This window comes from Sinocyclocheilus grahami, unplaced genomic scaffold (genome assembly GCF_001515645.1).
Source record: "Sinocyclocheilus grahami isolate Dianchi unplaced genomic scaffold, SAMN03320097.WGS_v1.1 scaffold378.1, whole genome shotgun sequence".
In the NCBI taxonomy this organism is placed as follows: domain Eukaryota; kingdom Metazoa; phylum Chordata; class Actinopteri; order Cypriniformes; family Cyprinidae; genus Sinocyclocheilus; species Sinocyclocheilus grahami.
This window is the reverse complement of record NW_015505557.1, coordinates 531,452-559,183: the sequence shown is the minus strand read 5'-3', so window position 1 is coordinate 559,183 and position 27,732 is coordinate 531,452. Positions and strand designations below refer to the sequence as shown.

The following is a 27,732-nucleotide window of genomic DNA, read 5'->3' as shown; positions in this document are numbered from 1 at the left end:
AATCACTCTAGATGACTCGGACGTCCCGTACGGCAGTGAGTGCAGGATGATGTTGTGACCTGTCCCGTGTGAGCGTGAATGTCTGTGTGTTTACATGCCTGTGAATTCTGTCCATGCCATGGCTGTTGTTGACAGTCTCTCTCTCTGTCCTGTCGAATGTCTGTCCACCCCCCACCCCCTCTTCCCCCACACCTACTATCTCTACAGGAGATTGCTGAAGGTGATCAGGTAGGAGTTTGCACTGCTAGGGAGGTGTCTCATTCTTCCTGTTTTTCTCTCTCTCTCTCTCTCTCTCTCTCTCGCTCTCTCTCTCTCTCTGTTCTATCTGTCAGCTTGGCTCCATCTTCCATGCCTCTTTTATCCCCCCATAACAGAAAGCAAACAACCCAAGCCAACTAAGTAATCCCTCCTCCTACAGCTGGACACAATTGTTCATAACCCCTCATTTACGACTCAACATGGAACATGTGATACTAAAAAACAAACTCTGATTGCGACAACATTTTAATTGCGGCATCTTCCATTTTTGACTTCTGCTTACTGCACTTCAGTGTGGATGAGAGACTACCCCATGTTCTTTTGCTTTGTTTGGAAACTTTTAATTTCCTTTTCATTTGACTTCATGTCTGTGGTTAACGTCATTGTTCTTATGGATGCGTCCTGTGGCCAGTATGACGTATTAGGGAGGGTCAGGGCGGGGCGGGGGGTTGCTGTCGTCGTCACGTGGGATAGACGTGTGCAGGTATACACAGAGGTCCGGTTGCTTCCGGACCATGTGTATCCCCTCTCTGTGTTGCAGGGATGTGGGATCCAGGGCAACCAGTCACCGCAGCTTCCCAGTCAGTCGTGCCTAGCTTGAGCTAACTGTAACACGTGAATGATTTCTACTCTGTCTGGACGCGGAGACTGGTTGTTGGAGGCCGGGAGGGTTGGACAGAGGCACATGTCTATCCCGGGAGTGCTACTCAGTGCTTCTCATGGCTGTAACTCTTTTCTTTGTTGTTTGTACGTCAGATTGTTTTGCTTTAGCTGTGTGTAACGGCCCATCTCTGTGCATTACAGAAACAGAAGAACATAGCCGGGGCTCTGGCCTTCTGGATGGCTAATGCCTCAGAGCTGCTGAACTTCTTCAAACAGGACAAGGATCTGAGTCGCATCACGCTAGATGCACAGGATGTTCTCGCTCACCTGGTTCAGATGGCTTTTAAGTGAGTGTTTGAACGTGCATGCATATTTACGCTTAATGTTTCAAAATACAGAGAGAGCTGCCATCCTATACGGCATATTTCAATTTATATTTGTATATTTATTTAAATATAAACATTATATTAAAATAACTATATATGTGTATACATGCTTAAGTAAAAAGTATACTTTTTAACTAAATTTAAATTTTACATTCTGGTTTATATTTAAAAATTTTAATATCAGTTTTATATATTAACTTTTATATTTGAACTGATTTTAATTTTGTGTCTATATATATATATATATATATATATATTTTTTTTTTTATAATTATCTGTAAAATTTGTAAAATAGCACATTTGCACATTCATAATTCTGTCTATTTTCTCTATATTTATATTACTATATACTTATTATTTTGTTTATTTATTGTCTATTCCCTTTATTATTAGTGTTATATTTATTTGTATTGCCTTAAATTATATGTATGTCTACACTATGTCTGTACTTTCTGTACTGGAAGCCCCTGTAACCAAGATGAATTCCTTGTGTGTAAACACACTTGGCAATAAAGCTCTTGCTGATTCTGAAAAATGTGACGTGATGTGTAGCCAAGTATGGTGTCCCATACTTGGAATTTGTGCTCTGCATTTAACCCATCCAAGTGCACACACACAGCATTGAGTAGTGAACAAACACACATACACACACACACACACACCCAGAGCAGTGGTTGCTGTGGAGCCTGGGGAGCAGGTGGGTGTTCGGTGCCTTGCTCAAGGGTCTCACTTCATTCGTGGTATTGAGGGTGGAAGAGAGCGCTGGTCATTCACTCCCCCCCCCACCTACAATTCCTGCCAGTACCAAGACTCGAACCCGTGACCTTTGGGTTATTTATGTATGTATGTGTGTGTGTATATATATATATATATACACTCGCATATAGACACACACACACACACTACCGGTTTTCAGTGTCACATGATCCTTCAGAAATCCTTCTAATATGCTGATTTATTATCAGAGCTGGAAACTGTTGTGCTGCTTAATATTTTTTTAGAACCTGTGATACTTTTTTTCAGGATTCTTTGACGAATAAAAAGTTAAAAAGAACAGAATTTATTTAAAATAGAAATCTTTTCTAACAATATACACTACAGTTCAAAAGTTTGGGGTCAGTAAAAGTTTATTCTTTTTTTTAAAGAAATTAACATTTTTATTCAGCAAGCATGTGTTAAATTGTTAAGAAGTGATAGCAAAGATTTTGTTAGAAAATATTTATATTTTGAATAAATGCTGTTATTTTTTACTTAAAGAATCGCAGCTTCCAAAAAAATATTTGGCTGCACAACTGTTGCCAAAATGTGTAATTCTAATAATAAAATCAGCATATTAGAATGATTTCTGAAGGAGCTTGTGACACTTTATACTGGAGTAATGGCTGATGGAAATTCTGCTTTGCATCACAGAAATAAATTATATTTTAAAGGATATTAAAATAGAAACCATTATTTTATATTGTAATAACATTCTGCAAGATTATTGGGGGGGTTTTTTTTCAGTTTTTTTGATCAAATAAATTCAGCCTTGATGAGCATAAGAGACTTCTTTAAAAAAAACATTACAAGTCTTACAGATCCCAAACCTTTGACCTGTAGTGTGTGTGTGTGTGTGTGTGTGTGAATTTCAGCTTTATTTCCATATATGAAAACAATTAATTTAATTGTAATTGATCATCACATAATTTAATTGTAATTGGTCAATTACAAAAGTGATTTGTAAAATAAGTTCATACTGTGTTCCTGTAACCATTGTCAGGCGGCAGGATGTGCTGAATGTAAGGAATGCTTTGGGTCTGGCTTGTATTGGCTGAGCTGTAGTTTGGGTGTATGAGAGAGAGTTACGGTCCTGGGGCCGGTTTTCAGCACAAACAATGTGGTCTGAGCGTCTCCGTTTCCTTTAAGCACTGGAATGACCAGCTGAAACAACTGCGCTTTTGTGCGGTTTGTGAAGCGGCCAGGTCTCTCAGATTTATTGTGAGATTCTACAGGAAGTTCCTTTAGGCCTTGATGGTGGATATATGGTCACTAAGTAATGTGTTCTTGCAGGTACCTGGTGCACTGCCTGCAGTCAGATCTGAATAACTACATGCCAGCTTTCCTGGAAGATCCCGATGAACAGAACCCACAGAGGCCCAAGATAGGTGAGCAGAGACCCAGTCTCATGTTTTCAGATGCAAGTCACCTTTATTTATATAGAGCAGATATATATATATATTAATATGGTCACTAAGTAATGTGTTCTTGCAGGTACCTGGTGCACTGCCTGCAGTCAGATCTGAATAACTACATGCCAGCTTTCCTGGAAGATCCCGATGAACAGAACCCACAGAGGCCCAAGATAGGTGAGCAGAGACCCAGTCTCATGTTTTCAGATGCAAGTCACCTTTATTTATATAGAGCTTTATACAAAACAGAGCAGCTTTAGAGTAATAAACAGAAAAATAACTGAATCATTGATGCAAGCTTCTTCATATATGAGACCAATTCAAATTGTCATGTAAAGCTGCTCTAAAAAGACGATAGTATCATTATTCAGCTCAAGTCAGTTCAGTTTTGGTTCAGTTCAGTTCAATAACTGTGTAAGATTCATCAACAGTTGCAGTTTTCGATATTGCATGTATAAAGATGAGTAGATTTTAATCTGTTTAAAAAATCAGAATTACAATTGAAATAGTTATATGGGACCACCTAGTGGTGGTTTTGAAACTCAACCTCGTTTCATCTTCAATGCCCTTGCTGATGGAAGATGGCTGGGTCTTTCAGCATGACAATGATCCCAAACACATCGCCCTGGCAACAAAGGAGTGGCTTCGTAAGAAGCATTTCAAGGTCCTGGAGTGGCCTAGCCAGTCTCCAGATCTCAACCCCATAGAAAATCTTTGGCGGGAGTTGAAAATCCGTGTTGCCCAGCGACAGCCCCAAAACATTACTGCTCTAGAGGAGATCTGCATGGAGGAATGGGCCAAAATACCAGCAACAGTGTGTGAAAACCTTGTGAAGACTTACAGAAAACGTTTGACCTCTGTCATTGCCAACAAAGGGTATATAACAAAGTATTGAGATGAAATTTTGTTATTGACCAAATACTTATTTTCCACCATAATTTGCAAATAAATTCTTTAAAAATCCTACAATGGGATTTTCTGGATTTTTTTTTCTAATTTTGTCTCTCATAGTTGAGGTATACCTATGATGAAAATTACAGGCCTCTCATCTTTTTAAGTGGGAGAACTTGCACAATTGGTGGCTGACTAAATACTTTTTTTTCCCCACTGTATGTTCTACCCCAAAGCAGTGATATCTTTCAGTTTCTTTAAAGGAACTTGCAACATCTTAATTTCTTTGTTGTCTTGGTCGTTGTAGAATGTTAAGTAGTCTTATTTTGACAAGTCTATTTCAACAAAATGACTTGGACAAGTGGACAGACATGCCCTCTTGATTAGAATGGCATCAACATCTTAAGCAACACAGAAATTTGCTGAAATGAACCAGAACCATGCAAAACATCTTAAGTAACATAGTAGCACTTCCAGTTCTCTAGAAGAGTGTTTCCCAACCCTATTTTACAAGGAACCCCAATTTTAAATGTGTTGCACATCAGGGACCAACCACAGAAAAAAAACATGTTCAAAGAGAATATAAAAAAAATTATAATTCTTTGTTTTTCAACCTTTTGTATAAATATCTGTCCCAGCTAACAGCAGTAGTTCATAACATTGCATCATTATAATTGCAAATAAAATAAATAAAAGAATGATGGTATTGTTTCTGTTTATACTGCATTAAAAGCCCTGACTTTCCACTTTCCACAGAGGACGTTCTGCACACATTAACGGGCGCCATGTCTCTTCTGCGGCGGTGCCGTGTCAACGCGGCCCTCACAATTCAGCTGTTCTCGCAGCTCTTCCACTTCATCAACATGTGGCTCTTTAACAAGCTGGTGACAGAGGCAGACTCGGGCCTGTGCTCGCACTATTGGGGCGCCATCCTGCGACAGCAGCTCAGCCACATCGAGGCGTGGGCTGAGAAACAGGGTTTGGAGCTGGCCGCAGACTGCCACCTCAGTCGCATAGTGCAGGTACCACATGCAAATATATACACCAGTCTTTCCCAGAGTTGCATTTATAGTTAAACTATTAAAGTTGAGTCATTATAAGCTATAGGTTAAACTAATTATGTTTACTATACACTAACCAAACCCTTACAGACACATTTTGGCAATTTTAGATTTTAAATAAGACGTTATCTGGTCCAAATATATACTGTTTTTATTAGTAAGAATGTTTTGGCATGGTTAGATTTTAATTGAGACATGATTTGCCCCATTTATGAGCCTTTTTCTTGTGGGCACATCCACACAAAGAGGTCTTTCTGTTCTTTTGCAGACATTTACCTCCACAACATCAGCAAAGCATGCATGTACACGCACAACAGGATTAGAATCCCTTGAGCTGTTCTGAGTTGCTTTCTTATGGCTTTTCTGTTGTGTATATAATGATTGTTTTATTAGATGGTGGAACAGCATGCGTCATTTATAAAAAATGTGACCTTAGGTTATGTTGCCTGTTCATGCTTTCACTAATCTTTTGTTTTCCAGTATGGGGTAGTTCACAGTTAACATGGGCAACTTTTTCTCAACATCAAGATTTTATCTTAAAATGTACATGAAAGTGTACTGTATATTTTGTTTCTCATGATCAGCGTTTTTTTATTTTATTTTTCAGTTTGCTCTTAAAAAATGTTGCCTTGCTGTCAAGTGAAAAATTTAGGGGTTTTTATTTTCCCTAACAGCAAATTTAGTGCAAACAATCAATATATATATATGTTTATATGTATACATAATTGTATTATTGTACAAACCAGTGGTATGCAGAGAACATTTATAACACTAAAATACTTTAGTAGTAGTAGTAGAATTAAGTATTATTAAAATTTATTTTTGTTATCTTTTATTTACTTTTTCATATTTCTAATATATACCTTTTTACCATAAATTTGTCTGTATAGCACAATAGTACATAGACTACATTCTTTTTTGGAGGGAATTTTGGTTGTGACGAGATGGTACTTCTAAGATGTTCTGGTTTGATCAAAGGTGGCACTTGGCCTGAAACGTTTAAAAACCTCAGTCCTAGTTAGATGGACTATGAACCAATACATTACTTTATCGTAACTGTCCCTTTGTCTCTGTAGGCAACGACCCTCCTCACCATGGACAAATACTCCATGCAAGATGTGCAGAACATCAACAACACCTGCTTCAAGCTCAACTCTCTGCAGCTCAACGCTCTGCTGAGCAACTACCACTGCGCTCCTGATGAACCCTACATTCCTCCTGTAAGTGAACTGTCTCATTTGGGCTGTGTAGTCCTGGTCTGATGACATGTGTCCTTTTTGAGATAAACCGAACCAGGTGTTCTCCTCTTTCACAGTAGCTCTGCTCATTTCCTCTAACCTCAGGGTTTCTCATAATGTGACCTTCTTGTTTGATGTGAAATATTAAACTCATTACTTTAAAAGGTGCTGTAACTGATGTTAGCTGTTCTGGAACTTCTCCCAGACCAAATTAGATGCACCCCATCTTTCCAAAACTCACTCTACAAAGCAAAGTAGAGATGGAGGAGAAGAGGAGCAGCATGTCAAGTTTTCCTAGAGTTCTTATGTACCATCAGGAGGATCATTGTCCCCTTCATGCCCACAGGAGCTGATTGATCACGTGGTGACTGTGGCCGAGAACACGGCGGACGAACTGGCCCGAAGCGATGGGCGGGAAGTACAGTTGGAAGAGGACCCTGACCTCCAGCTGCCTTTCCTACTGCCCGAGGACGGTTACTCGTGCGACGTGGTGCGGAACATTCCCAATGGATTCCAAGAGTTCCTAGAGCCGCTTTGCCAGAGAGGTATGGATGATAAACAGAATGCTGCCATTCTAAATTAGTTTTTAGAGCATTTGATGTCAGTTGCGGTGTGCACAATAAGTATCAGGTGGATGGTGAATCAGAAGTTGTTGCCTTTGTTGAAGGCTGACGTGATGCCAGTGGAATGTGGTTTAAGGTTGTGTTCAACTCTCTGTTTGCTGCCATTCCTATCAGTATTTGTTTTTTTTTTTCAAGAGAGCAAGAGTGTGTGGATTTTTACTGGTCCGAGAACACGGCGGACGAACTGGCCCGAAGCGATGGGCGGGAAGTACAGTTGGAAGAGGACCCTGACCTCCAGCTGCCTTTCCTACTGCCCGAGGACGGTTACTCGTGCGACGTGGTGCGGAACATTCCCAATGGATTCCAAGAGTTCCTAGAGCCGCTTTGCCAGAGAGGTATGGATGATAAACAGAATGCTGCCATTCTAAATTAGTTTTTAGAGCATTTGATGTCAGTTGCGGTGTGCACAATAAGTATCAGGTGGATGGTGAATCAGAGGTTGTTGCCTTTGTTGAAGGCTGACGTGATGCCAGTGGAATGTGGTTTAAGGTTGTGTTCAACTCTCTGTTTGCTGCCATTCCTATCAGTATTTGTTTTTTTTTTCAAGAGAGCAAGAGTGTGTGTATTTTTACAGGTGTGTGACACAGACAGTGAGTGGATTTGAAGTTTTATCGTTCAGTGGATGTGTTCTCATCTGCTCATTCTCCAGGTTTCTGTCGATTGACACCTCATCCACGCTCTTCGGGAACTTGGACCATCTATTTTGAAGGAGCCGATTGTGACAGTCATTTCTCAGCTGACACATCAGAACTGGTAAGTTATTAAGCCATTTAGATAGATAGATAGATCTTTTTTTTTTTATGTCAGTTGCTAGTGTGTGTGTTCTGTCAAGTTAACATTCTCTTAGGTTTCAGCCAACACTAGTTACACCACGGAGGGCAATATTTAACCATAGTGCCCAAGAACTGACTGTAAATTTTTAAGGTTGTGTTCAACTCTCTGTTTGCTGCCATTCCTATCAGTATTTGTTTTTTTTTTCAAGAGAGCAAGAGTGTGTGTATTTTTACAGGTGTGTGACACAGACAGTGAGTGGATTTGAAGTTTTATCGTTCAGTGGATGTGTTCTCATCTGCTCCTTCTCCAGGTTTCTGTCGATTGACACCTCATCCACGCTCTTCGGGAACTTGGACCATCTATTTTGAAGGAGCCGATTGTGACAGTCATTTCTCAGCTGACACATCAGAACTGGTAAGTTATTAAGCCATTTAGATAGATAGATAGATCTTTTTTTTATGTCAGTTGCTAGTGTGTGTGTTCTGTCAAGTTAACATTCTCTTAGGTTTCAGCCAACACTAGTTACACCACGGAGGGCAATATTTAACCATAGTGCCCAAGAACTGACTGTAAATGCTACAGCTAATGCAGAAGGAACCGGAAATTGTGACAGTGACTTTGAAGAAACACAATGGGATGGGCCTCAGTATTGTGGCAGCCAAGGTAAGAACTAATATTACTCCCTTTTCAAAGACTGTGATCTTCTTGCATGGATCTGACTGCTGTGGCAGTGATAAAAATTGATCTAGAGAGTAATTGAATGAAACCCTAAATCCTTGAGGGGGGCATTTGGGTTTTGGCATAGAACTAGATCCGATTAGTTTGACAGTTGATGAGAACAATTTAAACTTTCTGAGGATTGGTTTTTGGTTTCTGATGTTTGGTGGCTGCTGTATTAGTGGGAAGTAAAGGTGTGGCATAGTTTCCTAGGCTCAGGTCATAACAGACGGTCTAAACAGGGATGTGCTTTCAAGAGGACATGCTTTTGTTTGATTCAGTCACAAGCTGGTCTGTGTGCTTGTCAAACATTCAGATACGAAATGGAATCATAAGCAAATCTTTCCGTTTCCTTGTCGGACTGAATGCTTTTCTAGTATGCTGCTTTCAGCAGTAGGAAATGTCTTCTGGGTCGTCACCCATTTTACAAAATGCAGTCTATTATGTTGGAGTTTAACAGCTCAGTTAATATGCTAAAATATGACATGTTTTGCATGATTCCACCAGTTAAACTTGTCAAGCATAGAACATTTCGATTTGTTTCATTAGTTTTGATGTCAACATTGCAAATTAAGGTTTTGTTTATACTCTAAACTCTTACTAGTTTGACAGATATATGCCGTTAGAAAGTGCTTTCAGATCCAACATGGACCAGTTTACGATTTTACTGTGCAAGTAAATATTTCTAAATTTTTTAAACTGGGTTTTTTCTCAGTGGGTTATATGGAACAGACAGTTGCAGTCTTTCACCACTTTAGTGGACACAAGAACATTTTTCCCACCAGATGTGCATCAGGTTCAGGAACAGAGAAGAGGCAAGCAAGGGAGGTGTAGAGGGAGGAGAAGGGGGTTAACAGGAACTGTTCGTTTTCATAGCAAAACCTTCCCTTTACTGCTTCTATTTTCATCTGTGAGTGTCTCTGAGGAAGCATAAAGTTTGGTAGAGGTAGAACAGGGGGAAAAGAAGGGAGAGAAGGAGTGGAAAATGGGAGGAGAAGGAAAGGAGGAGTGAAAAGGGGTGTAAGGCATGCTCTCTGGGACAAAGGGGTGGATCTAAAGAGGAGAGGCGATTTGTCCCGGTGTGGAGCTGGGACACAGCTGGAACTGCGCTAAAACGTCACCTAACTGTTATTGAGTTGTGGGAGTTTCTCTTAAATAACAGTCTGGATGTGGTATTTTCTACTCTGGCTTCAGATATTTGCATGTTGTGTTGAGCATGTAGCCCAGGAGTTGCTCCTCAGTAGACCTGCCTGCTTTTGAAACAGTTGGATAAGTTTTCGTGGACCGTTATTATTTGATTCCTCAGTTCATTCTCGACTCCGGAGCAGAGCGCAGCACCATGTGGTTCTCTGTGGTTGGGAGGAAGGAGCCGGTAAGGAACCACTTGACATGGAGTGTGTGTCTTTTTAATGTGGGAAAGTGAGCAAGTAAACACTGAGAGATTAATGGTGTGCTAAAAAGTCAGCGCGGTGATTTTAGTTGGATTATAGTTTGCCGTCAGGATTGCACTTTACAATAAGTTTCAATTAGTTAACATGTTAAATCATTGTGTGTCATAAAATACATAAGGCCCAGTGTTCATAAACGTTGGTTAATTTTCATTCATAAATACATTATTGTTTGTTGTTAATTCATTTTAATTCAACTAATGGTCATTTATACAACAGAAATATTTTAGCATAAGTAAAAATAACATTAATCAAGATTAGTAAATGCTGTAAAAAATTTAGATCAGTTGATGACTTCAATCAATTTTCTAGGAACTGAAACGGTGCTTTTGACTATATAGATGCCGGATGAGGACATGCACGCTTGCACACATTAATTCCGGTGAATGTTATCAAGTGTGAGAAAGCAAGGTTTTGCCAATGTAAACAGAGTCATGCGACCAGACTGCACAAACATGCACGTGCACATTGTACAGGTGGTAATTTTCTCTACTGGATCTCACCACACATTAAAAACTATATCAGTTTACCTACAAAAAAACACATAAGAGTGACTGTACAGATAAAGAATAGTTTAGCAAGGTGCCTATCTCCATTTTGTCCTGTGCTAGATTGTGATAATGTTGTACTGTACGTTTCTACGTGTTCAAATTTAAATGTGCGTGTTTGTCCACACAACGGTATCTTGTAATCAGAGTCACAGGCATAATGATTGCAAGCTCTGAACATTGAGTTTTCCACCATGTATTGCAGTGTTAGTGACTCATCATCACTTGTTGCAAACAATCTGGTGGGGTCAGTCCAGCTGGATGGCCGTGCTACCGTCACAGGGCTTGATATGCTCAGGCTGCAGATATCAGCTCTTCTGGGATGGTGTTGAGCTTCAGGGGGAAGAACAAGGGAAATCCTAACCTCTGTACTTCACATTGACGAGTGCCTACCTGACATTTTCCCACGTTTCTGGATTAATTCTTCTTCAGCCCCGAAATGAGTTGTTGCCACAAGAATCAAAGCCTTCAGGATCGGTCTTCTGTTTTATTGTCAAACCTAACTTTTCAAAGCAAAACTAATTTTTGTTTGTTTGTGTACTTGGTTTGGAGCACTATAGCTCACTGACTTCCTTCTCGGTGCGCTTCTTGATCTCATGTACAACAACAATAGAAGGATGTGACTCCCGTAAGCGAGCCTGGATTTCCTGAGGACTCGGAGAGTGGTGAACAGAATGTGAGCCCTGCACGGAGTCTCTGCAAACGTTATGTCTCCTAACCTTTTATTAATCTGAATTGATATGAAGAGAAACCAGTATGGCCACCCACTGTGGCGGTGTGCCAAAGACTTTGTTTTTGTTCGCAGGTTCAAAAGAAAACATTGCCATGAAAACACTGTTCTAGGTATCCAGGACTTCTTTCTTGTGGTTTGGGATGAGATCTTTTGATGTTTGTGGGTGCAGCCCCTACTCAAGAGCTAGTTCACTTCAGTCCTCAGGCAAAATGAAACCTGACAAGCCCCTACAATTGTCTAAATAGAGATGCTTCAAGCTGTCAGCTTGCGTTCATCAAGATGATCACATCTGTGACATTTCGTACCTTGACTCTGCGTGTCCACAGAGCGGTAGGGAATTATGGACACTTTGGACACTATTTTCTATTTATACATTTACAGATGTGTCATTCAAGAAGGGCTCCAAGATTTTAGTACATGAGAGGACAATCCCAAGTTGTTAGTTAGGAAAACTTGGGGGCATTCTTATGTTTGAAACAGGATGTCCAGCTTGCACGTAAAACCAAACTCTTAAATTGAGTCGTGACTCATGTCTTGGACATAACTCTGTCGTTTTACAATAAAAGATTCATAGGAGAGACATTTCCCTTGTGTCCAAACACTGATCTGTCTTCTAAATGCACCGCCAGCGGACCGTGAAGGAAGGCAGACGTTTTTGTTTGTCTCTTTCTTAACTGAAGCAAGCAGCCCAAGAGTCTGCAGATCATTAGAGCCGGAATGGAGGCCACTCAGATGTGATGAAGACCGTCAACTGAAAAGCAGCTCATTATTGAAAGCCTCTTGTGTTAGTCATGATATTTTGCACCCACCATTAGCCGACAGCCTCAGCAGTCCATCTGTCTTCCATCCATCTAGACGTGTCGGTAAGGACCAGCTACGTTCAGGAGCAAACTACTGTCCTGGCTGCTTTTTTCCTGACTGCTGTGTTTGTTGTGGGTGATTAATCGGGGCAGGAAATGATGATGGCGGGTCAAATTTCAGTGAATAGATGTATTTTCTGTTTTCCTAGTGCCCCGCGGACTCCATCTCATTCAGAGGTCAGGCACGGCCTTGACTCCCTGGGGCTGTTAACAAATTACACTTGATCATTTATGCCTACACGTGCAGCTCCCTGAATCACATCCACAACCGTAAGCCTTAAACAGGAAGCTGTGCGTTTGGCATATGGGTCCCTATACGCCACAAGTGTTTTGAAACTGAAGAGGGTGTGAAGACTAAAGTTCAATTCTACCTCGGTTGCAAGGCACTCATCTTGCCTAAGCTGGGTTTCCAATTTCCTGTATTTGCACTGGCAGGTTTGGGAAGCTTTTCCGTGGACAGGAAGCGTCAGGGTGGGACCTCAAAGCTGTAGACTTTGTTTACTTGCTTCCATGTGGTTTTAGGACCTCAAAGGAAACTAAGTTCTGTGGTTTAAGCATCTGCTCCAAGTACTGTTATCAGTGAACACCTTCAGACTTCAACACCTTCCTGTTAATGTCTAATGTCTGAACTGCAGATGCAAGCATATTTTTCCATACCGACTATGCCAGACAGCAGCTTGCAGGGTAAATATGTGATTGAACTGTGTTTTTTGTGGTATCCCGTTGTGTGTGTGAAGAAGTTCTTGTAACCAGTGCTAGGCCTCAAGTAAACGGACTCAGTTCATCCCCAAGTTTACTAACCTGCTGCTGTGAAGAAGCCTGCAGGGATAAAGGTTTCTATTTTTGCGTTTAATGAGGCATTTAGCTCCTGTAAAATATTGTTTACAACACACATATTCACATATTCACATTTGGATATGTCAAGACATCTATTAGCCGCACAGACATTATAATTGTCTTTGAGCTGTGCTCCTGGCAGTGTCCCTGGAAAGATGAGTGTGAAAACAACCACACCTAGAACACAATCCATCCCACACCACACGCTCAGTGACATGCACATATCTATCTGTCTGTCTGTCCGTTCGTCCGTGTTTACCTGTCTGTTATGTCTCTCATTTATCATTTTATCTTTATCTGTTCTATTGTTTTTATATCTGTCCAAGTGTCCATCTATTTAGCTGTCTATCTGTGTCTTGTTTTGTGTATCGGTCTTTTGATCTGTCTATCTGTTTTTCCATCTATCGTTCTGTCTGTTTTATCTTTTGTTTATAAGTCTATCTGTCAGTCTATTGTTTTATCTTTCTCTCTGTCTGTTCTGTCATTTTATCTGTCTTGTTTTGTCTATTTGTCTTATTATCTGTCTATCATTCTGTTTGTCTGTCTGTCTATTAGGGCTGGGCAATTTTGCAAAAAATTACAATCTCGATTTTTCTAGAATGTTTGACCGATTCTCTATTTTTTTTATGATTTTTAACTAGTCAACTTGAAAATGTAACTACAACATGATTCAAGTTACTTTTTCTTTATTAACCCTCTAAAATTCTATTCTAAGTGCAGCACACATGAAGTTGTCAACATGATGTAAATGTTAAACAAATCACTTTGCCGAAAATATGCATAAACTACAAGTACATATTGTACAAACTTGTCTTATACAGGTGCATCTCAATAAATTAGAATGTCGTGGAAAAGTTAATTTATTTCAGTAATTCAACTCAAATTGTGAAACTCGTGTATTAAATAAATTCAATGCACCCAGACTGAAGTAGTTTAAGTCTTTGGTTCTTTTAATTGTGATGATTTTGGCTCACATTTAACAAAAACCCACCAATTCACTATCTCAACCAATTAGAATAATTCAAAAGCCCAATTTAAAAAAAAACATTTTTAGTGAATTGTTGGCCTTCTGGAAAGTATGTTAATTTACTGTACATGTACTCAATACTTGGTAAGGGCTCCTTTTGCTTTAATTACTGCCTCAATTTGGCGTGGCATGGAGGTGATCAGTTTGTGGCACTGCTGAGGTGGTGTGGAAGCCCAGGTCTTTGAATTACTGAAATAAATGAACTTTTCCACGACATTCTAATTTATGTGTTCAGAAATAATAAGAGGAAAATGCTTTTAAAAAATGTCAAAAGTCAATTCAAATTCAAAATGACTGAAGGTATTACACCAGTAGACCATCATTAACTATTAGGGATGCACCTAAATTAAATTTCTTGGCCGAGGCCGAAGCCGAAGCCGAACAAAATTAAACACTGGGCCGAATACCAAACACGGTTTTTCGAGTTTTTTCCCCCATGTATTTTGCCAATTTGTTTTTCACCATTGCATAAATTAAAAAGCCTAAATGTGCTTTTTACTGTTTTGTCTTGCTTTTCAAAGAAAAAAAATAAATGACAAAACAATTTAAAAATATTTAACACTGAACATTTTTAACATTCTAGCAGACACTGTACCAACAAAGCACAATTTAACTTAAAATTAATTAATAAGACCCCCTTCCTGAATCAGGCATGTATTTATTTTTTTTTTTTTTACTGTACAATTAAAAGCAGCCTTGCTGAGAAGAGACTTCTTTTAAAACATTAAAAAATATTACAGATCCTAATTTGAACACTGTGTGAATGTTATAATAAATGTATTAAAACTTCTTGCATGTTTTACCTAATCCACTGCCCGCGTCGTATCTTTGTCAACACAAAAGCGCATTCTGTGTGAATGGCGCTTAGCGTTATATTAATGGTCCTTCACAGAGCGCGTCACACGTGAGCGGTTAATCATGTGTGCCGACATGCGGTTGGATCATTCGTTTCTCTTTACTGTTATCACCGGCATATTGTCAAAGTGTCTAATTCTAACATTTGGTAATATTTCTATTCAAAATCGCGATTCCTCAATTTCTAAAAAATAAAATCGTGGCAAAACAATAAATTCGAATTAATCGATTAAATCGGGAAAATCGCCCAGACCTACTGTCTATCTGTCTATCGCTCTGTCTGTCTTATTATCTGTCTATAGATCTGTTTGTCTGTCTGTCGTTCTATCTATCATTATATCTATCATACTGTCCGTAAGGCCTATAAACCCTCAGACCTTAAGCTAGCATTCAAAGTTCGTCTTAAGTTATATAAAAAAATGTAAATTCCAATTATCCATCATGTTTGCTATCTCAATTAAAATTGCACTCAATTTAGGAATTTAATTTAAATGTTAAGGCTATTCTTAATTCAGTTCTAAATGTTGCACAACCCTGATGAACATAACATCAGTTTAACTAACTTGCTCTTCAAACTGTTTCTCTGTCTTGACCTTGACTACTTGACCTTAAAGGGAAGAGTGACCATGGAAGACAGTTTGCAGTAGTGCCCCCTTTCAGCAACTCTGAGAATGTAACACATATTTGTGTTTTAATTAATAACGTTCTCATTTTGATAATGCAACAACATGTTAAATGAGATTTTGTGCTTGTGTACTTGCATGGAGTGTTTTGAGTGCTCTGCCAATGATTATTTTGTTGTCACAGGGAATAATAAACTTTAAAAGAGAGTTCAGTAAATTTGATGACAGTATTCTCAATGTACGTGTTTCAAATATGCTCTTCTGTTGCTTACAGTCTATTGATAAAGCGGTTTCTTTTAGAAAGAAACAAGCCCTATCCTAAGTAAAATTGACTTCTTTAGCCTTCCAGCACACAGTAACGAATTCTGTGCCAGTATCACCTCACCCCTTGCTTTAAAAACAGTAGAAATTAGTTCTCTTGTTAACATGCATCTGTTTTTTATCAGTGGCTTTTATAGACCTTACTCCACTTCATGTACTGCTTGCCAGGTTTTTGGCTTTGATCAAAGCTAGTTTAACCCAGGTTTCCTAAGGAAAAGTCAGCCAAGTTGATCTCCCAGTAGGTCTGCACGAGACTCCTGCGTCAGACGTGTTCAGACGGCATGGAAACCGCCCTGCCTCAGAGCTCAACCTCAGGACTTCTCATGTGTCTTTCACCGCAGGGTCACTCTTTAATGTGGAGAGACTGGTTTTTTGAATGGTTGTTTCTCATCACAGCGTAATACGTACTTTCAAAATCTAATCAGAGCTTTTGGGCTTTGCCAGGAGACATGCATCTCCCTCAGACAAGTTGAGACCTTACAGCAGATGAGGGCTTTGTTGAAAACGACGTGTTTGAGAGAGGCGGGGCATAGAGGACCTACAATAATGTACAGTATTTGAAAAATAATGTGTTTTTTGAACATTAAAGCATGTCAACATATTGTTACATCAAATACACAAAATAATGATCTTTAAAATAGCATCATATGACCCCTTTAAACCAATACAAATACAGTAATATCTATACTATTGTTCAGTGTTAATTCATGTTCATTGTTAGTTAGGGATTTCTAATGCATGTACTGATGTTAACAAATTGAACTGTTTCAGTCTTAGTTTCATTAAACCAATAATTAAATTGTCTCTTTATATTTATATAATAATTAAATTAACTTTAGGCACTTGTAATGTAGCTAAATGTTTCAAGTAGCTTTCCAAAACTTGATTAGTATTCTGGCTGATCCTTTGGAATACCCCCTCCCCGTTTGTTGTGTATACTCCCTATGAGGAGGGACCATTGTCCAGGATCATATCATATCGCCCTCACAACATACAGGAAAGAAGTTACTTGTGCTGTAGTCATCAGAGAACAAAGCGGTAGGTAGTTTTTACACATCTGCACCACATGATGATTTATGACATCTGATTGCATATTTTTCCATTACTGTTTTCCTTATTTCATCACCTGTTCTCACAGTAGACTGGTTTTGTAGCATTTTGATGGTGTTATTGCGTTATTGTCTTTTGAATGTGATGTGCATGCAAATTTATGTATTTGGTGAGCCCACCCTTGATTTAATGCTGTAGGTTCTGTGGAACTTTGTGCTTTTTCTTACTTTTTTTAGACTGTAAAGAATGTTGAAATTCAGTATGGCCGAATGCTTTATAGCTGGTATGACCTCAAGCATTTTAGAGGCCTGTTGATATTTTCCTTACATTTGTGGTTAAATCCTGAAACTTAACTTGAGTGATATTCATTTGGTGTTCATGTTACGGCTGTGTTTGAATTGTAGGGTGTGTTTATGCCAGTGTAATGTGAGTGGGTTATGGGGGTCTGTGGCTAATATTGGCTTTATTTCAGATGGCAGAATAAAAGACGTTGCTGTTTCGCAGGCAGATTCTGTTACTGGGTTTCTCGATCCATTGCTTCTGGTCAGCTTTTTTTCGGTTTTTCACTTTGACATAAAATGCTTATGAGCAATGTGATGCACATACCAATCAAATCAAGTGATGACCAAACAAATTCAGTACGGTGCAGTTTTCACATCTCATCTTATGAAGGACTCTCTCATCATTGTCTAATGAAACCATTTGAGAAGCTATTTCAGAATGAGCCACCTAGTAGCAGTAACTTCACCATTTGAATCCAATAGGCATCGTACTCCATTGACAACCAGAACAGGTTCACTTTAAGTGTTCCTGCTCAAGGTAGATGATTGTTGACATCTGAGGTGCGTGAATATGTGAGGCTGAAAACAGCATACAACAGCAGGGTTGTGTGGTAAATGTAGACGGCATATGGCAGTCCTGTGTTGATCAGCATGAGTTTTTCATAAACCAAAGGAAAAACCAGATCCAGCGGGCTCAGTCTGCACCTGCGTGTTGAGTGTTTTAGACTTAGATGGTGTGCCATTTAGTAATGGTTTATTATGACCATGAAAGCATCATTTGGAGTATGGCATGGACTTTTAGAGATTTGGCCCTGGAATTCAGAAGTACATACTTTACGGTTTAAAGAGGTCATATGAGGCTGCTAGAACACAGAATACATTTGTTGACTTTTAAAGGAGCAGTCCTTTCTTTTTTCCATTTCCAAGTGCAGTTTTTTAGCTCTTTTTCGTACAATGAAAGTGGATGGGGACTGGGTTTGTCAAGGTCCAGAAATGGGTAAAAACAGTACTTTAAAGTAGTCCATATGATTTGTGCGCTATATGTACCGTTCAAATGTTTGGGGTAGAGTAGGTTTTATTATTATGTTTTTGAAAGAAGTCTCTTATGCTCACCAAGGCTGCATTTATTTGATCAGAAACACAGTAAAAACAGCAATATTGCAAAATATTTTTCTATTTTATATAATAAGTTTTCTATTTTCAAATATTATAAAATGTCATGTATTCCTGTGATATAAAGCTGACTTTTCTTTACTGTCACTTTTGACTAATTTTTGAACAAAAAAGCAAAAACAAAATCTTACTGTCTCTACACTTTTGTTTAGTCTTCTCAAATCATAGGATAGGTTTCTGTACGACAGCGACAGATATTTCTACAATTACCCCATCAACTTCGGTCAGAAATCTTGGTGTAACTTTTGATAACCAGCTGACCTTCAAAGACCACATTGCAAAGACCGCTCGATCTTGCAGGTTTGCATTGCACAACATCAGAAAGATCAGGCCCTTTCTAACGGAGCATGCTGCACAACTTCTTGTCCAGGCCCTTGTCATCTCTAGGCTGGACTACTGCAATGCTCTTCTGGCTGGACTCCCATCAAGCACAATCAAACCTCTACAAATGATTCAGAATGCAGCGGCACGACTGGTCTTCAACGAGCCCAAAAGAGCCCATGTTACACCTCTCTTCATCTCCTTGCACTGGCTACCGGTTGCGGCCCGAATCAAGTTCAAGACATTGATGCTTGCATATAGAACAGCCACAGGCTCAGCACCCGCCTACTTCCACTCACTACTACGAATTTACATCCCCTTCAGAAGTCTGAGATCCGCTAGTGAGCGACGCCTCGTGGTGCCATCACAGAGAGGCTCAAAATCACTTTCCAGAACATTCTCGTTCACCACTCCTGGCTGGTGGAACGATCTTCCCACCCCTATCCGGAATGCTGAATCCCTGACAATTTTCAAGCGACAGCTGAAAACTCATCTCTTTCGAAGCTACCTCATCATAAAATTTTTTTAAAAATTCTCTCTCTTTATTTATTCCTTCTCTTTCTAGCTTGTACTTATTTGAACAATGTCTAAGAACTTGGTATTACAACCACTTCCTGTGTCTGTTTGTCTCTTTAAGAAGAATCGCTTTATGTATCCCCCAATTGTAAGTCGCTTTGGATAAAAGCGTCTGCTAAATGACTAAATGTAAATGTAAATTTATTAGGTGAAAATATTTCAAATTGTGCACATATTCAAATATGGTGCCTCTAGACACTTTCCACCTGGTTTCACATTGTTGGTTCTTTTGTGTTGTGTGTGTTTATTATTAATTCAAATATACACAAACGAGTGAAGTATTACATTTTCTCTTTTCTTGTGAACAGTTCCTAAGACAAAAAATTGCATTTAGGTCACAGTGCTGGTTTTGCTATATTTGTGCAGATGTGAGGATTTGTCAGGTGGTTGAGTATGAGCAGTTTGTGTTTCTGTATGAAGAAACAGCTGAGATGGCTGGGAATGTAATACAGACCTCACATTTTTATAGTTAATTTTTAGCATGATCCCCCTCAAATAGAACCTCTGGCAGCAGCCAGGGGATTTTGGGTACTTGCTTGCTCAAATAGCAAATCCAGCCATTGGAAAAAACAAATTACACTAACTTGAAACCGCAGTCCTTAAACAAACCCCCTTAAAGCTCCTGTCAGTCTTGCTCCGTCAGCTTAAAGCTTTGAACAGACCATTTAACATGCAACACATTAGTTATGGAGCATTACGTGTTAGAAATGTTATGTTTGAGTGTTGAAACTTGTATGGGATTACTATTTCAAGTCTACAGGAAGGGCTTCAATGAATGCATCATTTTATCTTGAAGTTAATTACTAGATTTTATTTTAAAAGATGCTTCTCTAGCATGCAGTTGCATTTAGGTCGAGCTGATATCTCAATGAGTGCACAGTCCAGCAGGCAGATGGCCCGTGTCAGATGATGACCTCTGACCCAGGATATAGGATGAAGAATTTTGAGAGGGTTAATCATGGCTAGTTTGAACAAAAACTACTTCAGATCTGCTCTGACTTTATGAATGAGTTTATTTATATGAATGTCTTCACTGCTGGCTCCAGATTTATAGTCTTTCATGAATGAGCACTTGGTTTCTTTGTCCAGCAGTTTCCACAGCGGAACTAGTGAAGCCTGTAAATGACATTTTAGATCTTTCCCAGAGTGCTAATAATCTTTCTTTACTGTTTTTTTAGGGTGCTGGACAGGACAAACTTGGCATTTACATCAAGTCTGTTGTCAAAGGAGGTGCGGCAGACGTGGTGAGTTCGGTTTGGTTTATATTGTGATGTTCTTTATGGGCAAATGCAGATGCTGTGACCTCATTTCTTCAGAAACCACTAAGTGTGATTTCTCATACTTACAAGTGCTATTGAAAGTACTCGGTACTATTTTTGGAGTTGAAGCTGTAAAATCTGTCAAATCATTAATTTTTTTTCATAAAAAGTACAAATCTAGTTCAACCTTGCCGTTTAATGACTGTTTGAGTCTTGTTTTTGAATGTTTCTCTTTAGGATGGGCGTCTGGCTGCAGGAGACCAGTTGCTCAGCGTGGATGGGCGAAGTCTGGTCGGCCTCTCACAAGAGAGGTAATTCTGTAGCATTTGGACCTTTAATGATGTCTGTAGAATGGGATTTAAATAAATTTGAAATGGACTTACAGGTAAAGCATGCAATTTCCGGCTACATCGAAAAAGATGAGCATCTCAGCTAAATAAACTAAAGGATTGCATTCTAAAACCATTTCATTACACCACATAAGCAAAGACTGTGTCTTAATATATATAATTAAGTTGTGTAAGTACAAAATATGACTGACGTCTCTCAGTCTTTAGAACATAGCCAGGTAAAAACGCCATTAAAATGAAATTTAACATTTGAATAAGTTCTGGGTCTCATTATTGGGATTATTGAATATATGTGGCATGGTGAATGACATTAATTTTTGTATGCTTTAAAAAAAATATGCACTCTTTAAAATAAAAAAGAATGAGAGAGCTTCTGAAAAGTGACAAATATTGCCCTTTCATGGAGAAGTTAAATTTCTGACAGTTGTTTGTCATGTAATTATCCTGGATTTGACTTGCAAGCATCGTTATTCCTAGTTTAACATTTTCAGCCGTTAGTCTGTGCAGTACAAAGCACCTTTTGTTTGCGAAGTCAAAACGGCTCCAAAAAACATTCTAATTTCTGTCAGAAAAATTGCATTTATGCTTGTAGTTTTGAGAAGTGGTGGAATTGATGAAACTCTCAAATCTGTGGATTTGAGTTAAATGAGAAGCGTATGGCTCAAAAGCCTTGTGAATAGACACAACTTAAATTGCCTTTGGGATTCGTTCCAGCCTCCGTCTCTTTGTTTACAGTCAGCTGACAGCAAATCCAAACAGACATTCTATGAGATTAGTCTCTTTAAATAATCTCTTGTGGGATTGCGCAAATAATGCTTTGAACTTGAAATTCATTCATCATAGTCTGCAGTTTTGTGTGTTTTGCTCAGATGTCTCTGTGTTGTAGGGCGGCGGAATTGATGACACGAACCGGCTCAGTCGTAACACTCGAGGTGGCCAAACAGGGAGCCATTTACCACGGTCTGGCCACGCTCCTCAACCAGCCATCCCCCATGATGCCCCGCGGTAAGTAACAGTATTCTGCTTAAAAAATATCAGTGGCTGCCACAAAGCGTGCTAGCGTGACTAATTCCTTAACAAGGTGGAAATGTGGTGGCACACCAAATGGTTCAAGAGTTGCGTTAAATATAAATGCTTTCGACATATGTCTGGTAATGTTTCTGATTTGGTGCATTGTGGGTGATTTCCCCCATTACAGAGAGATGGGCACTTTCCCAGTGCTGAATTTAGTCTAATTCAAGCCTTTTTTTCATCTCTGCAGCATCAGACCGTGGACGTGGAGACAAGGGAAAGATGAGACCAAAGAGCGAGGGCTTTGAGCTCTACAACAACTCTGTGCAGAACGGCTCGCCTGAGAGCCCCCAGGGCACGTGGGACACCTATCCTGAACCAAAGAAGGAGGACAGGTTGTTGAAGAACCGTGCAGACCACCGCTCCAGCCCAAATGTGGCTAGTAAGTTAATGGGCCACTTCAAACACTTGACACATTTATCAGTATGGCTCATTTTCAAGTGCTGACATTATAGTAATATGCACCTTTTTTCCCTAAAGACCAGGCCCAGAGTCCAGGTGGGAAGCCTGTTTATCCTGGAGCCCCAGGAAAGATCACTTCAGTCTCGACGGGTAACCTCTGCCCTGATGTGAGTACACACAATCATCGGCACCTCTAAGATGAATGTTGCATGAGTGTGCGGAAACTCTCTTTCCCCAGTGAATTAAGAGCATTACTAGCACTGCTATTTAGCAACACTGATATTGAATCTACAGTGCAACCTGTGTTGTCCAACTCATTTCTGAGTGAATAAGATGAATAAGTGAATCAAAACTTATATACTATAGGTATAAGTATAGATCAACTGATTCCAGAGCAAATGATTATGAGCTGGTTCTTTTTAACAATTCAGAAGTATACCACATAAAGTATAGTTCAGCCATTTTCCAAATGGATGAGTTGGAAACGAATCAAAACATACAGCATGACCAGTATAGTTTAACCAGTTCCTAAATAAATTATTCTTTTAATTAATTAAAAATGTACCATGTGAAAAGTACAGTCCAGTTCATTCTCAAACAAATGAATCTTATAAGTTGATTCCTTATTATTGAATCACAAATATACAGCATGGCCAGTGTAGTTTAGCTGATTCCCAAGCAAATGTCTCTTATGAGCTGGCTTTTTTAACGATTCAAAAACATACCAAATGAAAACTATAGTCCCAACTATTTTCCAAATGGATGAGTCTTATGAGTTGATTCTTTTTAGTGAATCAAATCATACAACATGACTAGTGTAGTTTAAACAATTCTCAAGCAAATGTCTCTCATGAGCTGGTTCTTTTTAGTAAATCAAACAAATACTGGTACATACAATTTGATTTAGTAAATTCCTTACGATTCCCATTCCTAGTAAGTTATTTACAAAGTCATTAAGAATAAGTGGCTACTTTGGCTGCATTGAAGCTGTTTTGGGGGACAATAACAGCAACTTACACTCTATAACTCAATTGAAAACCTATAAATATCAGTGTTTGACAAAATATATTTTGCTAAAAAAAAAAAAGAGGGTGTAAAATTGCTTCATTGGAGTTCTGGGAACAATGTTGTGTGACTTTAACAAATCGCAATGAACCTTTTGAACCAACCCCGAAAGTGAATTGTAGCGTTTTGTCATGCTACACAATTAATTGGAATGACTCATTGCTAGAGAAGATAAAAAATTTAGTAAACTGCTGAGCTAATGACACACCACTGAAATATGTAGATAAGTTAGTAGTGCCACCTTTTTTTATGTGTTACTCCCTTATATCCAGAAACACATGAGAATAGTTAAAGGGGTCATATGATGCTGTTAAAAAGAATATTATTTTGTGTATTTGGTGTAATGAAATGTGTTTTTGTGGTTTAAGGTTCAAAAAACACATTATTTTCCGCATATTGTACATTATTGTTTCTCCTTTATGCCCCGCCTTTCTGAAACGTGTCGATTTGTACAAAGCTCATCGGTCTGAAAAGCGAAATGTTCTCTGATTGGCCAGCTATCCAGTGCGTTGTGATTGGCCAGGCATAAAATGCGCTGGACACATCGGAATATTTGGGTTGAACTGTTCTGGAACAGAGTTGTAAATACAACTTAACCACTGATTTTTAGTCGTGTCCTCTTTTGGAAGGCCAAACAAAGTAGTTTCTCTTTCACAACGAAACACCGCGTCACACACGGCGGGCTAGAGTGAGCGGGAGGCCGGGGGCTAGAGTGAGCGGGAGGCCGGGGGCTAGAGTGAGCGGGCTGCCGGTGGGCTTGAGAACGGCGTGGTGGGCAGGCTTGCAGCAACCACATGTAACGACCCCGGGCTGGACTCCGCTTCGTCCACGGTGAAAGCCAGTCCGCTGATCCACAGCGCAAAGTTGATGTATTTCCTCAGTGACCCATACAGATCAGCTCCAGGCATGACGAAGCGAATATCGTCCTCTTTTGGAAGGCCAAACAAAGTAGTTTTGCTTTCACAACGAAACACACAGCGCCTTCACGACATGGCGTCAGTGGCAACAACAATACTACAGCGAGAATAAAAGTTACGCCGCTTTTCTTTGCGTGAATATTTGGGTGACGTTTTGCAAATCTTCCCACATCGTGACGTAGACATGTGGGGGCGTGTTTTAGGTAGGTGTGGTTGACTCTTAACTTTTATAAAGAATATCTCTTTGGATTTGAGACTTTAGTCTTTGCAACTTTACAGATCTTCTTTATGCACCAAGAGCTTGTAACACTCCAAAGAGAAGGGAACATTTTTTATCGCATCGTATGACCCCTTTAATGCTGAAATGTGTTGCACTTTCAGATATTGTAATGTAGTTGTCTTCTTCAGTGAGGCCTCCTCTGGTTTTAATTAAATCACCAGAAACTCTCAAATCCAAACACATACTAGCACATGTTTTTTGACTCTAAAACCACAGCCTAATAGAAGTCTAATAAAAACCTGATTTGTGACTCTGTTGTGTTCTTGTTGTAATTAATCCTAATCATGTCTGTAACCACCACTGTAAATCACTCTTTGATCCACACTCCTTGATTCTCATTGACTTATACACGTATAGTACATGCAAACTCTTATACTAGTTTCTGTAATCAATTATAATACACTAAAAAGAGATGGAATGTGAATTTAGTCCCAATTTAGTCTAATCTGTCTTTACCCTGTTTGTCCTACAGGAGGAGCCCTCTCCAACCCATCCAGAGGCGTATCCAATCCCCACTCAGACGTACCCAAGGGAATACTTCACCTTCCCAGCCTCCAAATCTCAGGACAGGATGGACCCTGGGCAGCCCTGGCAAAACAATGAACTGGAGCCTCTCCCCCCTATGGATAACCACTCTAACAACAGCATGGCTATGCAGGTTAGCCATATTAGAATGCATATGAATGGTGCTGGTACCACAGTCAACTCAAACACTAGCAGTACCACAGTATAACTATAGTACTAGCACACTAACTGTACAGTTATTGTAGATTATTTCATGTCTATTTATTTATTAGCAGTGGTGGAAAGAGTACTGAAAAAAATATACTCAAGTAAAAGTACTATTACCTTCCAAAAAATGTAGTGTGAGTAGAGTAAAAGTACTTGTCCAAAAAACTACTTGAGTAAGAGTAAAAGAGTAGCCTATTTAAAAGTACTCATGAGTATTGAGTAGTGAGTACTGAGCTGTGGATTCTACCCCCTCATAATAAAGGCTGTACACAGCAATTTATAGATTTTAAAAACGTTGTACATTCTGTAATTCATATTATCTTATTTGTCATAAAGAATGAAGAATATCTATCATCCAGCAGTTTTAATTTTGACTGCCAACTCTTTAAAATACATCAAAACAGCACGGAAACAGTATTCAGTGGAAGAAAAGATGGAAGTTGTTCTCAGTGACCATCCCCATTTAAATCATAAAGTTTGAAAAAATAGATTTAAAATCATGTGTCAGGCCACTGAGACAGCATGCTGTTGTTGCGCATAAAATATTAATGTTTAGGTGCCAGTTTTAGCATTTTGCAATAAAGAAATTAACATTTTAACATCAATGCACATTGTTCTAGAAGGATGGCAAATTTTTATGCTGATAATACAATTTGTAAGGAAAAATGTATTAAATAGCGAGTTATTTCTGGGGAAACTTTTTCAAAGGCAAACACACACACACACCCACGTCTCTTTGCTGAGCCGCGGCGGTCTCGGTGAATCAGCAGCATCCACAACTGAACGGAACAAAAAGTGTTGAACTTGAAAATTGTTTATGCGCGAGTGCACTTGCTAAATGAAGGCGGATTGTATATAATGTATTTTAAAAAAAACGTTTTCACAGCACGCATCACGTGCTCAAACTCATCAAAAGTCAACAAGTTCAACAAGCAACAACGACTTGTCCAAGTGACTGCTGCAGAACGCACGCGAGAGAGAGAAGAGGTGGCGCAGATCGCGCGTCTCATAAGTGAGTGGGGAATTTACCGAACATGGCACTTGCGGGAGTTAACACTGTACACAATACCCGCAACCTCACACCAAATTTCAGGCCGTGTAGATAGGCAAGCATATATACAAATCATTTAGTAAGCAGAAATCCAAATTTTACCTTAACATTAAGTTAGAGGAAGATCGACTGAATTGATGCTTGAATAATGCACTTCCAGCAGCCATGATAAACAGTTGGCGGTTAAAGTTTTCTATGCACAATTTGATTTGACGAAAGTCACGAGACCTATTACTCTCTATCCAATCACGTTGATGGATAAAAATAAAATTAAAATAAGCATGTAACGACCACAAACGGAGGAAAAAAGCGGAGTAAAAGTACCGATACATCACTTAAAATGTACTCAAGTAAAAGTACACAATTTTTAAACTACTCAAAAAAGTACAATTACTGATAAAAACTACTTAATTACTGTAACGTGAGTGTTTGTAATCCGTTACTCCACCCCCCTGGGAATGACGAATCATAAACAACAATAATATTACAAAATCAAATATTGTATCTAAAATACTATCAACCATATACTGTATATACACTGTGTTCCAAATTATTATGCGAGTGACATATCAATAGGATTTCGGTACAATAAACAGTCCGATTTTTAGTTTGTTTTGATTTTCACATCATTTCAGGTAACTGGTATCAATCTCAGGCAGGTTTGTTCAATAGTTTGCCAGGTCATCTTTCTTCCTCACCATATTGCATGAGAACTGTGACTTGCTTAATACTGTGGAACAACCTCTTTAAGTAGGGCTGCCATTTACCTAAGAAGACCTGGCAAACTATTGAACAAACCTGTCCAAGATTGATACCAGTTATCTAAAAAGATGTGAAAAACAACAAACAAAAATCTGACTCTTTATTGTACCGAAATCCTATTGATATGTCACTCGCATAATAATTTGGAATGCAGTGTATATATATTATACACTGTAATTGAAATCATATATAAATATTAATATTTTATATATATATAAAGAAAACATACTTTCTTAAATATATGCATGAATGTGTGTGTATTACTATTTATATATACATAAATATACACAGTACACACATACATTATGTAACAAAAACTTTTATTTTAGATGTATATACAGTGGTGTGAAAAAGTGTTGGCCCCCTTCCTGTTTTTTTACATTTTTTGCATATTTGTCACACTTAAAAGATTCAGATCACCAAACAAATTTTAATATTACACAAAGGTAATGCAAGTAAATACAAAATGCT

General features: G+C 38.9%; 1 protein-coding gene across 1 annotated transcript in view; it reads left to right on the top strand.

The window, feature by feature from the left end:
- LOC107549673 (afadin-like) overlaps positions 1–27,732 on the top strand; it is a 136,082-nt gene that overhangs the window by 94,444 nt on the left and 13,906 nt on the right. The window contains exons 13-26 of the mRNA XM_016230848.1: positions 208–228; positions 1,063–1,208; positions 3,297–3,391; positions 5,063–5,328; positions 6,444–6,587; positions 6,952–7,150; positions 7,878–7,981; positions 8,585–8,665; positions 20,551–20,616; positions 20,869–20,942; positions 21,868–21,986; positions 22,243–22,434; positions 22,533–22,621; positions 25,189–25,374. Of these exons, the coding sequence (XP_016086334.1) occupies positions 208–228; positions 1,063–1,208; positions 3,297–3,391; positions 5,063–5,328; positions 6,444–6,587; positions 6,952–7,150; positions 7,878–7,981; positions 8,585–8,665; positions 20,551–20,616; positions 20,869–20,942; positions 21,868–21,986; positions 22,243–22,434; positions 22,533–22,621; positions 25,189–25,374 (1,782 nt within the window). The remainder of the gene's footprint in view (positions 1–207; positions 229–1,062; positions 1,209–3,296; positions 3,392–5,062; positions 5,329–6,443; positions 6,588–6,951; positions 7,151–7,877; positions 7,982–8,584; positions 8,666–20,550; positions 20,617–20,868; positions 20,943–21,867; positions 21,987–22,242; positions 22,435–22,532; positions 22,622–25,188; positions 25,375–27,732) is intronic.